Genomic DNA, 22,929 nt, shown 5'->3' with positions numbered 1-22,929 from the left:
GCTCTCCCATACTGTCTGCATCACGCTCAGACATTGTTGTGGAAATTATCTGAATTGTGTACTTTTTAAACAGTGACTTTCACCTACACCTACCCATCACGAGCACGCCCATTCCCCCTTCTTTTCCTTTTTGCAACCTTATATCAAATATAAAATAGTGATTTAATTCTAGTATATAGAATAAACAGACTTTATTTAATTACAATTGTTCTGGCGCTCCTGTTTCATATTCATTGTATGTCTTTGAAATATATCCTTGGTACGTGGTGGTTCTCTACATGCTATTAAATACTTGTGTTGAATTTGAATGCAGCACACACTAGATACAATTGAATTTAGTTCTCCATAAATAAGTCCCGGACCAATACTCTTTCATTCCTAACTGTAAGTCTAAGCAACTCTAGAGCTGTTGTCTATTACCTTTTAAATCCGGAGTCTTCTCCGCCCCATATGCTCTCATGAGAGATGTACCAATTCCATAAATGCCCCTGCACCCTAACTGGAAATCCCTTCCTAATTTTGTCAAGTGCAAATAAACGGACTCTGATTCAAAAAATAGGTACACTGTGACTGAAGCTTTCTATCGTAACCTGTTTGCATAATTATTCTCCGTATACCGATCTGTGGCCCGGGTGCCCCAATCCACATTTTGGAGGTAGTCTTTTTTTATTTTTTAACTTTTTTTGTTAAAGACAAAGTTATATAGTGCAAACACTTTACAAACATAGGCGCCAAAGTGTGCTTCGCTGGCATACATTCTTACAACAGACCAGGGTTCCTAGCAGCTCGCAGACAATTGCATATTTAACCAATTTACGGTTATTCTCCCCCTGATCTTGTCTCCGTCTAAGCTGCGGGGGCTCACAAATTCCTCCCCTATACTCATTCCATTTTTCCCAAATCTGTGTCCACTTGTTGAAACACCCTCTGGATTCGTACACTGTCCTCTCTGTCAACATGCACCAATCCATGTATTTTGGGGATAGTCTTGATACTATAGTTGATGGATAGTTTGTTTTTGGTACTAGTCTACTCGTTCTCTTTTTCACCTCGATCTCTCAATTACAGTTTTTTCACTTAATAAAACAGTATGATGGAAGCACCATTCCTATCTTCGTTTTTCGCTTTAAATGTTGTTTTCAAATTGACTTTGCCTGATTTTGTTTTAATTTGCTAACTTTAAAAAGACAACCAATGTTGCTTTCTCTAGTATGTCTTGTACAATTTTTTCAAAATTAAAACTATATTTTTTCAATTTTTTTTTTTAAATCCGGCAACTGCATGAGTATATTGTACTGTTTATAAATTCAAAGAAAATGCTCATGCTTAAGAACTAGAGCTGCAAGTTAATAATTATTCCTTAGCATATGAAGCTGGGTAAAGGCAGCTTCATCCAGCCGAGTGAAAGGCAATGACAAAACGTTAACAAGCATTTACAATGCAATGGTTTCGCCTTTGCAAAAGTTAGAGCTATTGGCATTGTAAATGACAACATTTTTATTTATGTGTTGGTTTTGAAAACAGATAAATAAATGGCATTGTCATTTACAATGCCAATAGCTTAATCTCTCGCAAATGCCATACACACACACCCACAGAGAGCCCCCACACAGAGCCCTCCCCACACACACACACCCACACACTCGCTTCTTTAACTATGAATGGCTTTGAAAAGTGAAATTATCAGATATCTATCAAAGCAGAAATTTTCTTATAGCTATCATCAGGGCTAGAGGCTCAAGACAATCACACTCACTAACTGCAAACTTTGTCTCTCACGTCCGGTTATCCCAAAAATGCACAGGCCTCTGAGCCTTGTGTCTCTATCCACAGGGCCCATATGCCACCTGTCCTCGCCAAAGATGGTTATATATTTACATTTCCCAAGTGCTACTTTTCCTCCATGGAAGCAGAATAGTAAGCCTGGCTCTGGTGTTCGGTGTACATCGTATATGTGCTGTGGGACTTCAGTGTATTGATGAAAAATCAGGGTTTCTTTAGCTACATACAGGTCATGCATAAGTAGTCTTCAGACGGTGCAGCTAATGGAAGTGAGTTGTACATACAATTTACCACACTTTCTACATAATGCACTAATCTACCATCCGACACAATTTGTAAATTTGAACAAAAATGCTTTTTGCATCTAAAAAGGAACAAACCTTATGAGCACAACTACTTTGTGTTGCAGTTTCATTCCAATCAACCTTTTTATTAATATAAGTTAATAAAAACCATCAAAATATTACATACAATAATTTCGTCAAACACGTAAAAAGCAATGAATAAAATTGACTCTATTGACTAGTTCAAATTTATTATAAGGTGCTAAGTGTTCTAAAATCAATCGTAATTAGAATAAGTGAAGTGCCATTGTGCATGCGGTTTATATCCTGCCTTGTTTATGCCACTAGGGCAGCCTAGGTGCCCCGCTGTCTTTAGTGATGTTCGCTGAACTTGCATTCATAGTAGTATCATTGTTCCCAGGCTGCCTTATGTATGGGTTAAAAGCTGACCCTTCGGCTGCACACATGCATGATTTTAAGTGAACACATTATCCCCTATAAATTGTTTAAAGCTGTTGCTAGGTTTCGAGTGGTGTTCCATACAGTACTGTGTGTTAAAATAACAAATAGCAATCTAACATGACTACAATGGGTTCCTCATACTTTCTCTCTTCTTGGCACTAAATCTAGTCAACACCAATGCATAATTCCAATGATCCTTCCTACATTCAGTGAGAGTTAGGGAAAGGCTATGTATATTAGAGGTGGGCGAGACAAGAGGTTTACAGGGAGAGACAAGCCAAGGGTCTGGCTTGGATCTTGGAGACCATGCACGAGCAGAGGCATGAAAAGGTTTGCTATGTAAACCATATAACAAAAATCATGAAAAATATGATAAGGCCTTTTCAAAATTCAAGGAAGTGTATTTCCTCAAAATTTGAAGCTTTGACATTAATAAATCCCGATATAGCAGAGAAGTATTCATTAAAAATTATAGTTTTTAAACATGAACCATTGGCACACTAAGAGGCAAGACAATTTTCAGATAAACACTAAGTAACCCAGATAGTTATAGAGCAACATTATAGTCTATTAAATCAAGAAATTAGGTTTTGTTCAACTGGTATTCTTTACTCACATACTTGAAAGAACTTTTTGTAAAAAGTTTTAGTTAAATAAAATATTTGCCTGAGATCACACAATGTAAGCGGGGAGACACATTTTATTCAGGGTTTCTCGTTTTACTTTGCACAAATCAGCCAGGAAATGGGTATCTATTTGTCTTTCCACTTGTTAAGGCTTTGCTTTTTTTTGTTTACCTTTGTGCATTTTCTGCAATTTTTATATAGCGTGAACTTGGAGCGCTTTAAATTAGCGTTAACTAAAATACAGTCATGTTCATGGTTTATAGGCAGGAGAAGATAAAGTGATTTGACCAGAAACTCAGGATGTTGAGCAGAAGCAGACTCTCGAAACTGCTTGGCAGTAACGCCACATCCTAGATAGAGGGAGGCAGGAAGACCCAAGCAGTATGAAAGTTTGGCCCGTTAAGGTCTCGAGGGTCCAACAAGACCTCGAGCTGAGCCAAGCTTCAGGATTTAGCTGTCAGTGTCTCGCCCACATATAATGTATGTTTGTTTACATGCACACTGTACATATCAATTGCATTCAGATTGCAGAGGATATGTAGTGAGTCAGTTTGCTGGCACTGCCTTTCTTGACTGTGATGTAGAAAACGTGCATGTTTCTATATTGCTTGTCCAGGACCTCTGTGTAAGTGATCTTCAACTTGTATACAGAACACGGAAACTTGATTCTTTACTACGTGAAGATAATGCGACATAGCATGTCTGTCCATGCCACAATTGTGTTTTATGATTACGGAGGATGTGAAATCCGTGTTTACATACACACTTGCCACGTGCCTCAAGGATGGGCTCAATTGACATCTTTGCATGCATACACACCCTTCATGTGTCGTCCATGTGTGCAGCGAATTAACGTGCATACATACGAAAGGGTGCTACAATTCCTTGAATTATGGCATGTCCCTAAATCCCTCGAATAGGAAGACTTCAGCACTCACCGTCTGATGATACGAACTGTCCCACGGCTGAGGAGCCTCCCCCACTGTTCTCCACGAATTGCACCTCGGACACGATGATGTTGTCCTCCAAAACAGAGCCACAGCCCGTGCACACAGCATCTCCGCGGGCCTGGTCCACGTCTATATCAGCACAGCCGCAATTCTGGCACACCCGCCGCCCGCTCATGGTGGCGGCTCACCGGGGACCGGGCAACTCTAGGGTACTAAATGTCCCTCTCAACACAATAGCGGTCACCCAAGTTGCTACGAACTGAGCACACTAGTGCGCCTAAAAGAACCCCTGTCTTCCTGTTATTCTGCATTTGCCGCCAGCACTTCATAGGCGATGCACACACGCTGCTGCCGAGCAGCAACACTGAGCTTGAAACATCCGACCCGGCACAGCTACAGCTCTCACCAAAACTAACTGCTCTCGCGAGAGTTTGCTCCAGCTGAACACATACAGGAAGTGGAAGGTAGGAGGCGTTTGTGAACACAAAAGAAGGACGACAAAAGCACCACGGATAAAGGCTACCGATGAACTAAAATGAAACTACAAGGCAGGACAGCAGCAAGCACGGCCCGGCCGGACCAGATTCGGGGGCGTTCCCGGCTTTTGGCTGACGTAGCATGACGTAGCCAAAAGCCAAAGATTCTCGGGAACGCCCCCGAATCTGGTCCAGCCATGACGGACGCCTCTCTGTTCCAATGGCTAGCCTCCATTTATGGAGCTAGCCAATGAAGCAGAGGGGCGTGTTCAAGTCACCCATACTAGAAACTACAGATTTCTCTGGAGGCGGAGCTTACAGCTCCGCCCTCCAGCGAAACCTAAAAAGGGCATGCAAGCCAGATAGCAACAAGAAGGCCAGCACACACTAACAATGCCTCATTCTGAGTCCCAGCGAAGTGCTCCGCCTCCCTCAGAGGAGACAGTGAGGCACTAAGTGATTTAAGAAGCCCGGTTGGGCGAGGCACATTTCCTGGAGTCAGGTGAGCACTGCTTGCTACAGTTTAGTCGCACTTTGAAGCCACTCTTGAGTGGAGTAACCTGAATACAAAGGGCACAGGTGTAAAACATAGCCACTTAGACATGACACCAGATAAAGTAAAGCAACATTAGCTACAATCCAAGATGAGCTGACACCCGGAAACAAAGTGTAGAGCTTGTGATTCAGGAAAAGGGGCATGACTGAGGTGGAGTGTATAGGGCTGATCTACTCTGTGAAACTAGATTCAGTTGAATCCCCTGTGTCACAGACTTCAGGGTGGCACTACTGAGTCGTATTTTGCAGAACAACGTGACAAATGTTTTTAAAAAGTAAGTAATGTTTCTCAAATGGTAAAAACATAGCTAGCATTAAAAAGCAGATTAGCATCTTTGTAGCAGACAACGAAAATTCACCAATACAGGGCAGAACACACTGAAGAGCATCTGAGTTGCAATAATCTCATAATAGTGGGTGCCTCGTGAGATGTGATGGATTACACACTTCCTTAAGTCTCTGCTTCTGAGAATTAGTGAGCCTACAGAACATTTTTTAAATGTTTCATTGTGAATTGGGTGTACAAAGGGCATGCTAAAAAGTCACCACCGGGTTCACCGTGTCCTTTGCCAAAGAATTTTGAACTATACGAACAGGTACCCAAAAGTAATTAAGATATGTAATTGCCCTGCATGCTCAAAGGGAATGCAAAAAACATGCTGTGTTTGCCTGGGTAGTACTCTATGGTCTGAACACAATAGCACTGAGAGTCAAATGTATGATTCCGCATCGCAAAACAAATATGTGCAAATTGGCTTGTAAACCGGATTGCAATTTGCAATTCACCCTAAATATTAGTACATTGCATTGCAAATTGTCCATTTACAGGCAGTTGCACAGCAATCTGCTTAATACATATTTATTTGACAGGTCACAGTTTACAAGCTGTGAATGCAGGGATTGAAGACTGTAAGGTAAAAAGTCCTTTGTCCATGCATTCGAATTCTAAAAGCAGCCCATGTCCATGAAAGGGAACACATCGGGGAGGGAAGAGTCCTCAAGGCATTTAGCTGGACTCTGGGATTTTAACCAGACAAATAGATAAAGCCCACCTCATAGCGTAGAGCTGTGATCTATTTAATCAGAGTTTTTATAAAGTACAAAAATCCCACAGGGCATGTCCGAGAGCTTGCTGTAGGTAATACAAGTGCCAGCAAGTGATAATGTTCTGGGAACTCTCCATAGAAGAAACATGGCAAACATCTCCAAAGGTGGAAAAACAGTTGAGATCAGAATGTTTGCTGATCTTAAACACATTTGAATGTTTTAGTGGCGGCCTGTATTTGGAACTGGGCTAGGTTGGAGGAATTTAGAAGTAAAAGGAAGCGGAAGAGATGCTTTTTTTAGGCTCTTCTGATTTTATGTAGTCTTTTCCAACACTTTTCTGTTTGGTTAAAACACAAGTAGATTATACAAGTTATTTGGCATCCAAAGATTGACTTGTGAACAGTACTCAGATTCTAAAAGGGAGATCTCTTTTTAATCCAGAGCCAGTGAAAGGAGTTGAGGTCATTTGTAATGTGGTAATTGCGTATTAGAGCACAAATGAGCCACACATTATAAGTTTAAACGCTATGAAGCTTGTCTAGAGATTTCTGAAGGAGCCACATGAGGATGCTGTTAGGCAGAAGAGACAGGACCATGTGAAGGTCAAGGTAAGCCTTTGGGCGAATAAGAGGAAATATTTGCAGCAGGAGGCACACTTTTAACTATGTTCGCATGGTATGCAAAGTTTAAATGTTTCTCAGCTATAACACCTGTATTGTGAACCTTCTGAACTAGCAATGTCTGATGCACTCTTGAAGTCAAACCAAGTGAAAGGAAAAGTTGTGTGATCAGCAGGGGCCCAAGCATGACGTCTAACTTTTGACTGTTTGGGCAAAGCCAATTTTATTGGATCAGCTTGCAACTATGTGGCATTCCTTGGAACCTTCCTTCAATTTGAGGCAGATCTGTTACATAATCTGTGACAGCTAATATCTGGTGTGATATGTATCCATTTTGTGTACGCTGAAGAAACCAGGTAAAATTGCAGAACCTAATTGGTTACTGTATATGATAGTGGATATCGCTGATGAAAAATAAGCTCCAGTTTGTGGGTGTGATTGAACAGGAAGAAAGTGAAATATTTTGGGACACTATCCACTCTGGAATCGCCAAGGTACCCGTTTGCATTTTGTCTCGTTTTAGTTTTGTAATGATATCTTTTTGTGTGCTCTTTGGATGTTTTGCACATGCTTATTTCTTGGCTGTGCTCCTGTTTTGGCGACTTAATGCACTTAGCAATGCGAGAAGACGGGATGCACTCCATATTTATACGATATTCCAATTTAATCCATCTTTTTAAAGAATGCGTGCAACTTGATGAAGTGCTTTGCCCTGGTTGCACTTATATTCAAACAAAGTAAAGCTATGAGGCAAGTTTACGCCCCAAACCAAGTGCACTGCAGAAAAGTGCCTGCTCGGCTCCAATTTTCCACTATTAATCCATCATTTATTCCATCTTTACAAATTACTCCATCATTTTAATTACTCCGTTTTTCAATCCTCTTTATCCACTTTCCAGATCAAGGTTCTACATGTGGGGTTTCTTATGGCAATTTCCCATACTTCATATGTATAAACTGTGCCCATCCAGGCCTCTAGCTTAAACAAGACAGATGCCAGGGTTCGTTGCAAGCAGTGTTTATTTTTATCCCAATACATTTCGGGCAGGATACGCCTACAAAACAAGAAGTCATGAGAAAAACGCAAGAAGAAAAAATGATTAAACCAAGACGTTCTACTGAGAGGGAGTAAACACTCTGGTTCGGATACCAAGTGGCGTTTTTAAACATGAGACATTTTTTTGGACAACACCTCAGGGACACGTATTATGAATGAAATATTATTGCTGATTGAAGTTATGCGTTGTTTAATATTATTCATTGAGTATTGTCATATTTAGATGATTTGCATTGTGGTTTATGTAGTGTGCACATGTAGGCAATCATGTTCAGCTGGAGTGCGGAGCGATAATTAGGACTTGAGCACCAATTACAAAGCAGGAGGCCAGTCGAGCAAGATTTAAAAGCAGGCTGCACAACACTGGGTTAAGACTCACGTTGCGAACCGTTTGAATGGAGATATTTTAATCACAGTGCAGGTACGTGATTGACTGCGGGACTAACTAATGTCTAAGAATGGGGGAAACAGGACGTGAAGTATTGAATGTTACACACGGTGATTGTGGAAATTATTAATCAGTCTGAAATGCAAACTGCGCGCAGGTAAAAAACTAGAGGTTTGTGGGAGGTGTTGAGGAATCACACGGTGAAGTGTAGGTAATTGCGGGTCAGATGGTTATAAGGCGAGTAGGTTCGATTTAAGAAACATAGTGGGAGACATTAGCGCGCAATATGGGTTTATCACAAGAGCTCTATAAAACACAGATTTTCCAGCAAGCGCAGGTGCACGTGAGGTGATATAAAGGTTTCGTTTATGAACATGGAATATTACCACAGCACGGATACCGATGTATGTTAAGAAGGAGGTATCATGAATCACAGTAATTATTTTGTTTTATTGTGCAGACACCTATTATTGGAACAAGTAGATTGAAATGCATGAGTACAAGTCACATCTAATGAAATATGTTTTTTATAAATGCAAGAATATCAATCAGTTTTATAACATAGTTGTTTCTATTGTTAAATTACAGTCTCCCCTGACGAAGGGCGTATCCTGCCCGAAATGCATTGGGATAAAAATAAACACTGCTTGCAACGAACCCTGGCATCTGTCTTGTTTAAGCTAGAGGCCTGGATGGGCACAGTTTATACATATGAAGTATGGGAAATTGCCATAAGAAACCCCACATGTAGAACCTTGATCTGGAAAGTGGATAAAGAGGATTGAAAAACGGAGTAATTAAAATGGAGTAATTTGTAAAGATGGAATAAATGATGGATTAATAGTGGAAAATTGGAGCCGAGCAGGCACTTTTCTGCAGTGCACTTGGTTTGGGGCGTAAACTTGCCTAATAGCTTTACTTTGTTTGACTTAATGCATTTCACATCCCAAACAAGGGTAATTATTTTTCAGGTGTACCACATATAAACTATTTTGCCCTTGAGATTTTTTTGGTTTGAAGACCTAAGCTAGAGATTTTATTAATCAAAGCAAAAACCCATTTGCATTCCTTTGCGAGAATTACCAGTACTGAATTTTCGATGCAACCACACTCTTATTGTCATGCCTCTTCTGACAAAACCAATGACCTTTTAAAAAGATACTAAAACCAACTGGGAGAAGGATAATTAATGACTAATAAATGAGTTATTGTTTTATGGAAAAATATGCAAACTGCCTGTGTGTGGGAAGAAATCGCAAATTGAGAGCTCTTTTTCCATTTGTTTTGGAATACAGGAATGGGTCGGCCAAGTGGAAATCAGCGCACTCTCCCTCATGTACAAGTAAGATGCATTCACATGCTTGTGGAAAGTTGGCTTTTTTTGGCTTGTTAACACAAGTGATTTAATAGAGTTGCAATCTTTAGTGAGAATAATTCTTCACTAGCTTACTTCTACACATAAAAATGATATATGTAAAAACTCAGGAAGAACTTTGAGTAGAGAATTTAACTCCAAGACAGACTAAGAATTTGTACATTTGTTCAAACTCCTTCATAATTTGTTCATTGACTGCCCGTGTAGTCACAAATTTCCTGAAATGTCATTAATATGTGGTGTACGAGCTGTATGTTATGTTTGTATATAAAATATTTTACTGGACAGTTTCTCAATTTATAGTTGTCTTCCTTGACCCTATGACTTATTTTTTGAGTCCTACGTTTTTTGGACTTTTTAAAGAATAACCAACTTACAGATATGATTGAAAATAAAAAATCCCCGTTACAAATTTATCCAGCAGACCTTTCCTGTTTTCTAGCGGTACTCCAGTGCTCTTCAGTTCCTGCTTACACAACTCTTTATCACTATCCAACTCAAACGCAGAATAAAGGATATTGCCAAATTGTTATTTGTATATTTAAAAAATTGGTGCTCTGCATTTCGAGGACTTTTGATCACAAAATATGTTCTAAGGATTGATAACAGGTGGTCACAGAGACTCCATATTTGGTCCATGGTTGCGGAATAACTCCTTCATATATAACTCTGTACAGTTAGTGGAAAATGTCTCTAGGAGCTGCATACTAATATTTCTAGCATGTGACAGACACCATCCACCTGTATGGTGCTTCAAGCAGTGGTTGACAAGGGGTGGAGGAGGGAGTGGAAGTCACCATAAAGAGTGTTCCACACTGTTGGACCTAATCTAAAACTTCATTTTAAAGTATGCTTAGTAGTACTATACTAGAACTACTAAACATTTTACAAAAAGTCAATGTCTCTGCCTCTCCTATCTTTTTTTGTGTGGAAATCTGCACTCTGACTACAGAGATCTCCTCACATGTTGGTGCAAGTTGTAGTAAATGAGGGAGGCACAGTGGGAGTGGCTGGAAAATGGGGAATACTTACCACTAATGGGGAGGGATTTGGAGAGGAGGAAAGACTGTTTAAAGGAGGACTAGGGAGGGCTTTAAGGAGGGACATATACCCACCCAATAAAGAGTAAAGCCATTGCTATTCACAAATTGCATGTTTATAGTTAATACAGCCAAAAGGACCCAAAACAGCTGGAGTAAGACCAGCACCACACGTGTCCAACCACTGGTACTGCAACACCCTCCCATAGAACAGTAACGAAGGTAGTGACCTATAAGAGAACCCCATGGGAAATAATGATAAAATGAATTAATTTATTTTAACTGTTTGAAACATACTTTTTTTGAAACATACTTTTTTAATGTTAAGAATTTAAATATTTACATTAAAATTGTGTTTTAAAATATTGTAATTACCTTTTTGTTTTTTAAATGTAAAAACAAATGTACATTTTGTATGATTAAAAATTAATTATATAGCTAGCTTTCAGTAACTTTATACATCATAAATAGATATAAACATTTTACTTTAGGCAATTTTTTAAAATAAATCTTGGAAAATATATTAAATATACTTGAATTGGTTAAATGTTTTCAAAATGTTTTAAATGTGTATTACTATTGAAATAAATATATCTAAAAGTAATTTGCATTTACAATTGACATTAAAAAAATACTATTATTTTAAAATTATAATACCATTTTATATTTTCCCTATACTTTGCCACTAGGAGATCTCCACCCCAGTTGCAGGGGTCTAGACAGGTGTGCAGAGTATAAAGTAGAGTCATAAAATGCAGAGTAGTAAGTTTACAGTACTGAATGACGTTTTTGGTGATCCCCACCTCCTGTCTCATTGGGTGGGCACATGTAAGCCTACTCTTTTGAGTATCTTTACACTTGTAAATGGGGAATAGCCTAAAGCTGTAAACTTACTTGAAGGTGTGAGAGTAATCTTACACGTGTAGATTTACTCAAGTGACCGTTCACCTTTTTTCTTAATACCCTCTACTGATAGTGGATTCTCACTCTCTAGTGTCAGTGTTATCATTTCCCTTCTTTTTATTTTTTTGAATGCATGTTTATCATCATAATAGAACATTGGTGGCTAGTTTTTCTTCTCCGTTAAGAGGTCTGAACTGACATGCCTTTGGAGTTATACAGACACCTTTGTCACTCAAGTGTACAAATATGAAATATCCACTCCCCCGCACTTGGGAGATGTGCTTCCTGACAGTGAGAGGCAGATAAGTAATAATAATAATATGAAGATGGAGTGTATTTGCTGCACCCCCTTCCCGCGCTCCTCCTTATTTCGGATTGTCCCTAATCTGCTATATCGCTTCCAGTGAATGGGATAAGCATTTTCAGAGGAACTTTTGAGAGTTCTGTAAAGAGTACCATGCTTAAGAGAGATCATTAAAACAACAAAGTATATTAAGGTTTCATACTTAAAATGAGAACCAGAAAAAAAGGCTGATTGACAAAAAGAAATGCAGCGTTCTGTTGCTCTCCAGCTAACTTTGCTCTACAAAAATGGATACCTGGCTTGTTAACTCACATCTGCACCTGAGGAAAGCAGCTGACTGCTTCATAGATATGAACATGGAAATAATGTTTTTAATGTTAGATAGCACATGAAAACGTTATGCTTATTACATGTCAGTGGGTATCCTAAACCCAATGCACTGTCTGATATTCAGAATTTATCATCCTCCCTGTTTGGTTTGCCCTTTCTCCTCCATCCTGTATATTTTACTTTCACAAAAATCAGGGGGTCAAGGGAAAGCTGCAACTAATGCAGTTCTATTTAGTGTCTGAGGTTAGCCGCCCTGGGGCCTGGCCACCATTAATGATCTGACATACTAGTCCAAAGGAATTGTGAGTTCTATGAGTAAAAATGGTGCCAGCTTCCACTGCCTGCAGCCATAAATAATAGAGCCATTGACCTGGGATTAGCTTTAACTCGCTAAGCCATATGAAGAAATTCTCGCTCCAGTACCAACTGGCCCTATTTGTAGAAACAGAAGGCTGTCCTATTCCTAGTGTACATGCAACTAACCCCATATAATTCAACAGAAATGTTGCCACCCTGTAACAGATATATTCACTTTCCTGTCATGTTTTCATATTTTTCGTATGTTTAATATGATTGAAATACAAATGCTTCTTTTTCAGTCCCAACAGTGTTTTATTGTTCTTTAAGTCTTGTTAAATTATGTTTGATTCTTCTTGCTTTTTCTCAGGAAAGATTTTATCATTTATCAAGAACCTAATGCACCTCCATCGTGTGTAACTGAAAACAACTTTCCCGACAAGGTAAAGACATATTTTGATCTTCAGCAAAAGATAAATTATTGTCATAGAAGCAGTATTTCAAAAAGGAGTAATCTTTATTCTGCGGCATAGGGATATGCATATGAGGTTTTATCGTGGGGATCTTAAATCACAGACACTGCATTGAATATTGACAAATATTGCAAAATATTTCAAACAAATTGGCGTATTTAACAGTTAGATTTACAGGTGATTCAAGAGGTACACTACTGAATTAGTTCAATGTTTTTGTGGTGTGCAAAGCAGGCCCAACTCTCCAGATAGGCGTTTGGTGGTGGGCCTTCCCATAAATGTATTTTAAAGAACTTGGCAATTTTTTTCCCCACTGCAGTTTCCTTAAACAATTGTATAGAAAGCACGAGGTTTTTCCGGCAGTCATGAAATATAGATATGCAGTTTCTAGTGGCATTTTTTTCATTTTCAAAATGCAATTATGAGTCTTCTCAGTGCTTATTCTCTGTCTAAAGATCATGCTGCTCAGTGAGACTTGGACCTAGTTTGACCACTGTTATGCATGCCACATTTTCATCCTGTGACCTCAAATAGCATAGATTTCCTGATCCTAACCAGCTCTGATTTGATATCGACCTTCCAGCCAGAAAGATGGGTGGGTGTAGGTAGTATCAACAAGGCTTCCATTTACACAGTTCCTTCTTTCATTTCAAAGGTATTAATCGAATTTCACTTTCAACTTAGACCTCGTGCTTATTTGGCTAAAGTTTAAACAATCTAATTTTTTTATAAGCATATATGTTTTACATAGGACGGACAAAAACCTTAAAATGCCCAGAGCTTCTGTTTGTCGTGGTGTGACTGCTGGCAGTAAATTGAGTTAAGACACTGTTGCTAGCTCTCAACCATTTGAATAGCTTACAACATTCAAGGAGGTCAGGCTCCTCGACTTCGAGCTTCCTACATCAAAGGTAACAGCAAAAGCCTTTCCAAGACATTTGTAGTGCAGCAGATTTGGCTGCTCTGCATTATTTTTGCACGCATTGCTCTAGAACATATACAAATGTCAGCTAGGTGCCACAGAGTTCACTTCAACATGTTAACTTGACGCATGGCTGGTCCTATGCAGTTTTCTCCCGCCCCACTGTGGAATTTTAAACTGTGAAGTGATTTTTCCAACCACTTTGGAAGGAGGAGGATCGTGGCATGAAAGAAAGAAAACATTAGCTTAAAAGTGATTCCAGTGCAGTTAATAATTTGCCTCCCTCCTTGCTTCCTGTTCTGCAACTTGTAAAAAAAAAAAAACATATATATATATATATCTATCAGCATTCTTATTAGAGATGCTTTTTCCTCACCCATTTATGAAGAGAGAACACGAACTAAAAGTATCAGAAAAGCACTAATGTAAATATTGCTTGTACTTTTATGTTCTTCACATTTTTGAGTTTCATCCCCCGCTTCTGTATGTTGGTGCTTGAGAGGTGTTGTGTTTTGGGCTGAATGCCTGATTGTGTGTGTATTTGCTGATGTACCAGTGTGCTCTGTGTACAGCGCCCATAGTTAACCAATTTTTCAAAGAAAATTACTATAATTTCTATCCCATGACTCCATCATAATGGAGGAGGAAGGTTAACCCTCTTATAGCAGTCTGTGGCATGGACCCTTTAGTTCTTGGAATTCATCGTTGAGGATCTGTGATACTACTGTTCTTAAACAGTGGAGAGGTGTGGTGCAGCAGGCCGGTGGCTGACTTCGGAGCACAGGGTTCACGGTTCGATCCCTGGCTCCGGCGGCAGCTCAGCTCAGCACCATGTGACTCTGGGCAATAGCTCACTTATTAGGGCCAGATGTAGGAAGCCTAATACTGGTCGGTAACGGCCGAAATGACCGAATTTCGACCGTTACCGATCGGTATTAGGCTTTTCAGATGTAGGGGCCTAATTTAAGGATTCGGTAATTTACCGAATTCTTAATATAGGAAGCACTCAAGTGAGTGCTTTTCACTTGTAAGGATTCGTTATTTACCACCAACTACAAGTTGGTGGTAAATATCGAAAACCCTAAAAAAAGCAATTTTGTGCTTTTTTCAACTGTGCCATGTGGCAGACATACATGAGGGCATGTATGTGTGCCACATGTGCACCCATGCACTATACAGGGGTGCAACAGGGTGTCAATGTGACACCCTGCCACCCTTGTAAGTCTACTCCCTTTTACCGATTCGGTATTTACCGAATCGGTAATTCTCATTCATTCCTATAGGTCTCCAGGCCCATAGGAATAAATGGGGAATACCGATTCAGTAAATACCGAATCGGTATTTACAGAATTTTACCAATTCGGTAAAATTTACCAAATCATTAGCTACATATCATTTACCGATTCTAAAATACCAAATCGGTAAAATTCGGTATTTTAGAATCAGTAAATGATATTTACCTACATCTGGCCCGCTATTTCCACGATGGTCCCCAGCGCCTTGAGACCCGTAAGGGTGAGTAGTTCGCGCTTTACAAATACGGATTTACATTTACAGTAATGCTTATAGTCCTGCATACATAGGACGTCAGTCAGTCATATAGGCACAGAGGTACAAAGACTGACACACACAGATATGCAGCAACAGGCATCCACAGACACATACACAGATGGTCAGAGGAAGACAGTCATATAGACAGCCAACACGGACAGATGGGTGCAGGTGGACAGACGAACTGATGAATAAACAGAAGACAGATGGACAGACAGACAGACAGACGGACACTGGCACAGTCCGATACATTCACTCACACAGATTCCCACAGCCTTACTCTGACATCCAGTTATTACAATGCTGCTGAACATTCAGTGCTCACATACTACCAGCACCCATTCTTTATCACTTCTCAGTTTGGCTCTGCCTACCTTCTATACTTTGATGTATTTAATAGATATACATTCTGAACACGCAGCGGTTAAAAAAACTCCGGGTGACTGGGTAACTAAGGTGGGGGCATGTTACAGAGAGATGCTGGAGGGAGTGCCTCTGCATTTGGTGTGACTTGTATTTACCATCTTACTTGAAGGCACCTATTTATTTATGCGCAGTTGACACTTTATAACTTAAGACTGTGAACCCAATAGAGGCCTGTGATTAGTTTATTGGTTATGGCTGCACTAGAAACTGAGGGCCAGTTGTACGACCGTTGGTATTAGAGACTCACAAATTGCGAGTCGCTAATGCCAATGTACAACAGTGTCGCAGACACTGTTTGCGATTCCCAATGGGGTCGCAAATTGCATGCCTCATTAATATTCATGAGGCACTCGCAATTTGCGACCCCATTGGGAATGGCTGGCCCTCCCAGGTATGGTGGCCTGCTGGGCTCAGCAGACATCCATGTCTGCGACTGCTTTTAAATTAAGCAGTTTTTTTTAATTCAGCCCGTTTTCCTTAAAGGAAAACGGAATACCTTTAAAAAAAGAAAAATTAAACGTTTTTGTTTAATTTTTTAAGGGCAGGTAGTGGTCTCTGAGACCACTGCGTGCCCCTAAGAAATATTTTCCTCACCATTCACAAAGGGTACAGGATCTCCTGGGGACCCCTTGCCTTTTGCGAGTGCTTTACCACCCTCTTGAAGAGGGCGGTAAATTGCGAGTGTTTTGTAACCGCATTTGCGGTTGCAAAACATTCTTACATAGGGTAGTGAGTCGCTATTAGGAAGGGATGTCTTTGGAACGCCCCTTCCTAATAGCAAGTCGCAAATCCTAATTAGCGAGTCGCAAATAAATTGTAACACGCTAAATAGGGTTTGTACATGGCCCATTGGTATTTTTGCATGCGCAAACAGTTTGCAAACCCGTCTGCGCATGCAACAATACATCATACATCTGGCCCTAAATTAAATGTTTTCATATTGATAAAATAAAGTCTTTTTTCATTTTGATTGGGATTCATTTACTGAAATGTCGAGCATCTTGTTGATTATCGTTTCCTTAAAACTGTCCTACATTCTTTAAATCAGGCCCAAATGACTGTTAGGAATATTAGGGTGGGTATTATTTTTTTTGTCAATTCTTGTACTCTGCACACAACTGTGACACGTGTCATTGTCACCACATCAATGTTTGTGACTGCCTTCTCAGTCAGCTGGCAACGCCGTATTCCACTGGAAGTGTAGGTTTTTGCTTTGCTATCTTCCTTTTAAAGGCACCATCTCCAGGTTTGATAACGAGTTTTCATACAAGGAAACCATAATGAAAGTTTCTGAACAATTGTAAAATGCAGATCAAAAGAAAAAAACATGGCTACCAGACAACCTCTCCAAAGTAGTTAAGTTAATTGGTCTTCGTTATATGTATTTCTGTTCTTGTTGAAAGAAACTGGGAAAACAGTATCATAATTCACTTGTTAAATATTATTGGGCATGACTTTTTCTTATCCACCACTTTCTCTGACAATAATGAAAAAAACTGCTATTTAAGGCAAAACAATATTATTTGCTCATTTGTTAATTGCATTTTTTTACCATAAGTTCTTTTGGCTCCATCATACAAGACAATGTAATGGTAGGCAGGAATGCACTGTCCCACACTTGCCTAGCACCTTAGCTGCTATTGAACTTTAATTGATTGTGCCCCATCCCTCCCAGACCATTGTCATCTGCAACAGTATGATAAAATGGTGGTTGCTACGTAGTTTTATAGAGGCTTCTATGATGATACCTTGTAGTTTTTGATTTTGGGTTGTGAAATCAAATATAGTGGTGAATTGTTGCATGACATAACTTGATATTTTCTTTGCTTATGTGCTGTACTTCTATTTTCCCACATTAATTCTTGGATAAGGGTGCAGCAATTGCCATATGGCTATATTTTCTACACAGTCTTCAAGTAAATGGTATTTTTTGCTAGATGTAAATTGTTACATATTGCCAATGTGACTTTAGCGGTGGAAATGTGAATAATTTGTATACATTGAGATATAATTGTATTTATTGAGAGAGTAAAGATCCAGTGTTTAACTCTCTTAAAATAATAATGCCTCTGATATTAAATGTAAATGAGGGAGCCAACAGCTGCCTTTTTCAGAGGAACAACATAATATGAGTATTACCTTGAATTCAGAAAAGCATTTAAAAAATCCTTCCAACTCCACTGACACCCTGGTTCTACATGGCTAATTGAGGAAACAAGGGATGGAGTATTTGTCAAGTACAAGTGTCCAGTTGTTTTTAAGGACAATAACCTCCTCGCAATTTGAAAAAACATATTTTTTGAAATCCCATTATTTCTGTCTTAAAAGGCCCGATGTAGGTGGCCCATTACCGGTCGGTAAACTGTAAATTTCAGACTTACCGACCGGTATTGAGCCATTTCTGATGTAGGAGATGATTCGGTATTTACCAAATCATTATTTACCGATTCGGTAAATACCGCCTCTTAAATTGTTTTAATCGGGAGTAGTCATTTTTTATGTCTGACGGTTTCTCCAGGACTAAGGTGTCTCGGGGCTACTGGGTTAACCTTGTGACAAGTATTGACTGTCATCTATGGCCAGAAGATACTGAGTGCTCCTGTACATTTAATTGAATTCCCAAGAATATCTATTTTGGATTTAGGCTGTTGAGGTCAAGCAGACACTGCTTACTCTTGAAGTGTGATGTAGCTTTAGAAAACCAGATACAGTGACCGCTTCAATTACTCACAATAACTTGAAGGTCTAATAGGTGAATTTTCAATTACAATATGATAAGATTTATTTCTATTTTAGTGTGCCTTCCTTTGCTGAAATATTAGCTTTTACAGGTCATGCTCTCTCCACCAAATGGACCAGAAACATTTTGATCCTGACGGTAGACTTTCTGATGTGGATAGGTTTTGTGAACCTGGGTTGAGTGCAAGCGTTTCTCATTTCATTGCCTTCTCCCTTCGTGGGCACAGATGCACCACATTGCCAGAAAGTGGTAGAGTTGACCTAGACAGTTGCTACTGAATGACAGGTGCTCACGATCTGAATATCAAATGGGGTATTGATGCAACTGAATCTGTTTGGTTTGTTAGTGGTTGGAGTGCTGGCACTATTGCCTCAGCCATCCCACTATAGTAGCTAGGATGGCACTCAGCAGGTAGAAATTGATAGCATAACGTTTATTTGCACATTTACCCTAGGGCATCCTGGCAACGAAAAACAGATGTTTATTGTTACCCAACTCCATGTTAGGGACTGCTACTACCAGTTTATCCATGGAACATACAATAAGGAAAGAAGAGTATCAAAAGCAATCCCATGAGGGCAACTATCTGCGTAGTCACGCTTGATTTCTTGCATCAGCAGTAAGAAGTGGAAGCATGTGGAAGGGAGACATAGGTAAAGGGTCAGAGAAGACTGCAATTCAACTTGGGTGAGTTGAGTGGCAACAGCACTCTGATCCTTGCACATGCACATACCCCACATGCCGGCAGGGCTTAAAGCAGACAACAGATCCCCGTGGCAGAGCTTGAAGGAGATGGGCTTCTCAGTGCTAGACTTGAGTTCTGACCAGATACGCAGCTCTTCATTGAAGTAAAAGTTGAACTGAAATGCTGGTCTCGGACGTCGGCTTGAGAACTAAGGTTTAGTAGTCCGTGCCATGCCAATCAGCTATGCAGATACCGAACTATAGTTGGAAAATGTGGAGGATCCAATCCAGTTCAGATACAACTTTCTTTTGTAGTGTTGTGGTATCCTGTATAATATAATAAATTAGATACAATTGTAATCTTCAGCAGTGAATCAATGATGATGGGGACTTAAGTGCTGGAGGTCTGAATCTTTCCAGACTGGCCTCAGCCATTCAGAGGCTGTTACTGGGTTTGTGGCTCATCCTCTTCACCTCAACACAGGATATATGCAATAGGTACAGAGCACATCTTTGTCTTGAGTGGGAGCACATTGCCATGCCCTTGGCCTTGCCTTTCATACATGCCAGTCTCTTGCAGGCCGCATACAGATATGCTGGATATTGCTCTAACTGGTAGGGTCAAATCAATAGTCTCCTTTCTGCACCAATGGAGTACCTGTGCATCTGACCCTAAAACACGCCAACCTGCGTGACACTAGCTGTACTGTTCATAAAGAAGCACAGCAGCAGTAACATGCAGATAATCTAATGGGAGGATTACCTGAATATTCAATGAACAAAGGAGACAGCTACCAGAATGTTTCATAACTGTAAACTGTGGTAACCCGCCATCTTGCGCCTACATGCAAACTGGGAGCCCTCAGTAAGGTACCCCTTGACATCGTCTAATCACAGCTATATTGAGCACGTACATCATGCATTGTAGTTGGTACCGGTCCCACAAATTTAACCTGGGAGATCAGTAATTGGCCTCCTTTCACCCAAATTGCAGACGAAACAGCTTATACTGTTAAAACTGTAATCGACTCCATGAGCCAATGTGGCACTGCAGTACCAGCCCAGGTCTTTCTGACTCTTTATAGGCTCTAGTTCATTGTATGCTAAAAACCCTACTGAAGAGAAATCGGTGTACAAATATTGTTATTTTCTTTGAAGGGCTACATTAAGGATTAGATTCAGGTTCAGTGTCCATTGGCTCAGTTTGATGTGTTGGGGCAGCATATCATATGGTAGAACAAGTTGAATTTGGATTGATGTGAGGAGTTGAAGTCAAACTCTGTGTAGACCAATATGATAGGGAGAATGAAGGGTACAAATCTTCAGTATTGAGCTAATTTAGATTCACCTTGATATGTCACCTTGTTTTGTTGACATTGTTTTGTGATTTAGTTCATCTTCCTGTTGGCGTTTGTCTAGATGGCGATGGTCAATATCCCATGCTGTTTGTTAATGCTTTACTGAAGGGATTCTGTACATGACCGTTGCCCAGCTTGGTGGCCGAGGTTTGTAGGGATTAATTTCATAAAAAATATGTATTGCTCTCATCTGAATAAATCTCATTACTTTCATTGGACATTGCATGTTATTCTGTGAGTGTTGAAAACTGGACCATTTTGGCCACAATTTCTATTGTATTTTGAATTGCTGTTAATTTAGTTTATTACAGAATTTTACTTTTGACCACAATGAAACATCATTGACTCCACCCTTAGTTGTCAGAACCTGCAGCATTACTTATAATGCAAGACGGTTTTTTTTCATAATTAATAAGAGATGCGCCACAAGCTTTTCCGATGGGAACGGGACAGAGCGAGTCTGTCTGTTTATCTACTATAGGCCTGCCACCTCACCTTTACTTTGGCATCGCTTTTAGGTTTAAAGTATTTTATTAATTAATGAAGCACAGTGGTACAGCAGTGAAAAATCGGAAAGAAACCAGGCAATAAAAGACAGTGTATAGCGTAAGAAATTGATGCTTTCTCCAGAGCACACCGCCATCTGCAAAGTTCAACAGTCCCAGCTAGGTGAGAACCGCCGTGGGTGGCTTCCTTGAGCATTGAGTCCGATTGTGGATCAGAGAGCAAATAACAACCCCTCTGTACTTCACATTTAACTTAACAAACTACCCCAACAGCCACCCACACCCACCCCCCTTCCCACCCCCCCGCCCTCCGTCCGGTGTTGCGCAAGGAAGATCTCAGATACGCACAGGTCCCATCCTGCTCTCTCTACCCCTAATGCGTATAGGGTTCCTCCCTCTTCCTACTGGTTATTCAAGTGATCGGTGGTGTAAGGCTAAGGAGCCTCAGGTATCTAGGGCACGTAAGCTCCCTGAATTCAGTAGCTAGTAATGTATGGAATGGTTGCCACAGTTCCGTGAATTGATCGACCTCCCCAGCCAGTGTAACCGAAATTTTTTCCATACCCAGTACGTGCCACAGCCTGTGTAGCCAACCCGTGATGGAAGGAATGGTGGAGGTGCGCCAGTGTATTAGAATGTTCTGCACAGCTGAGCCCAAAGCGATGGCAATGTGTCTCCCTCTCCGGGATTTCAACGGGTACATTAAGGCGTTGGGGAGGCCCAGCAGGGTATAGGCCGGGAAGCGGGGTAACTCTATGTCAAAACATTTATCTATTTCATCGATCACCTCCTTCCAGTAGTCCTGTATCAGTGGGCAGTCCCATAAAATGTGCGTCAGTGTCCCAGTGTGCCCACAAGTGCGCCAACATGCAGTGTCTATGAGCCTGTTCATTTCATGCAAGCGCTCGGGAGTGTGGTACCAGTACGTTGACACCTTGGTGAAGGTTTCAGTTAGCCCCACATGATATGCAGAATGTCGCGCTCGGTATGAGATTTGCTCCCATTCCTTGTGGCTAAGCGTTCTCCCCAGTTCCCTGTTCCATCTCTCCCTACCAGGATTATAGATGTGTGTGGGCGGCGGCTGTAGCATCTTATACAGATCAGATATGAGTTTTGCATCCGATGTACGCGTCGCCATCCATCTCTCATAAGGGAGCAGGTTCCTGTCCGCAGCCTCCCGCACCTGTGGTTGTAGCGCCCAATGTCTGACTTGCCAGTATCTCATCCTATCTGCCTCGGCCAGCTGGTAACTCTCTTTAAGGTCCTCAAAGGAGAGGATCCCATCCTCACCGTACACATGAAAAAGTGCCCTGCATCCCTTCTCTCGCCAGTGCGTAAAGGCTCCCGGTTCTGTCCCAGGTGTGAAGTCTGGGTTGTCCACAATAGGTGTGAACGGCGAGGGGAACGAGGTGAGCTCGAAGAGGTCACTAGCGGCATCCCATACCCTCAGCGGCACCCTTGTAACATAGGAGGCGTAGAGATTCGGGGGTCTGTGTTGTCTGCGCAGGAATGGTATTTCCTGCAAGGGCCGACCCGCCACTGCCTGGTCCTGGAAGAGCCAATGCTTATCTGACTCCCACCTGCTCCATTCCACCAGGTACCTCAACTGTGACGCCTGGAAATATTTGTGAAGGTCAGGGACTCCCAGTCCCCCCGCCTCCGGCGCTAAAGTCGTCAATGCTCTCTTCATTCGGGGTTTACGGCCCTGCCAGACGAATTGGGATAGTGCAGTCTGCATCATCCGTCTCCAGCCTTTGGGGGGCTGCAGCGGAA

At 40.8% G+C, this 22,929-nt stretch overlaps 1 protein-coding gene across 1 annotated transcript in view; it reads left to right on the top strand.

The window, feature by feature from the left end:
• The window catches only part of OTUD4 (OTU deubiquitinase 4), a 442,490-nt gene that overhangs the window by 103,368 nt on the left and 316,193 nt on the right, over positions 1-22,929 (top strand). The window contains exons 4-5 of the mRNA XM_078676880.1: positions 9,543-9,589; positions 12,867-12,939. Coding sequence (XP_078533006.1) covers positions 9,543-9,589; positions 12,867-12,939 — 120 coding nt within the window. The remainder of the gene's footprint in view (positions 1-9,542; positions 9,590-12,866; positions 12,940-22,929) is intronic.

Source organism: Lissotriton helveticus, chromosome 2_1 (assembly GCF_964261635.1).
Source record: "Lissotriton helveticus chromosome 2_1, aLisHel1.1, whole genome shotgun sequence".
Taxonomy (NCBI): Eukaryota; Metazoa; Chordata; class Amphibia; order Caudata; family Salamandridae; genus Lissotriton; species Lissotriton helveticus.
This window is presented reverse-complemented; position numbering and strand designations above follow the sequence as displayed.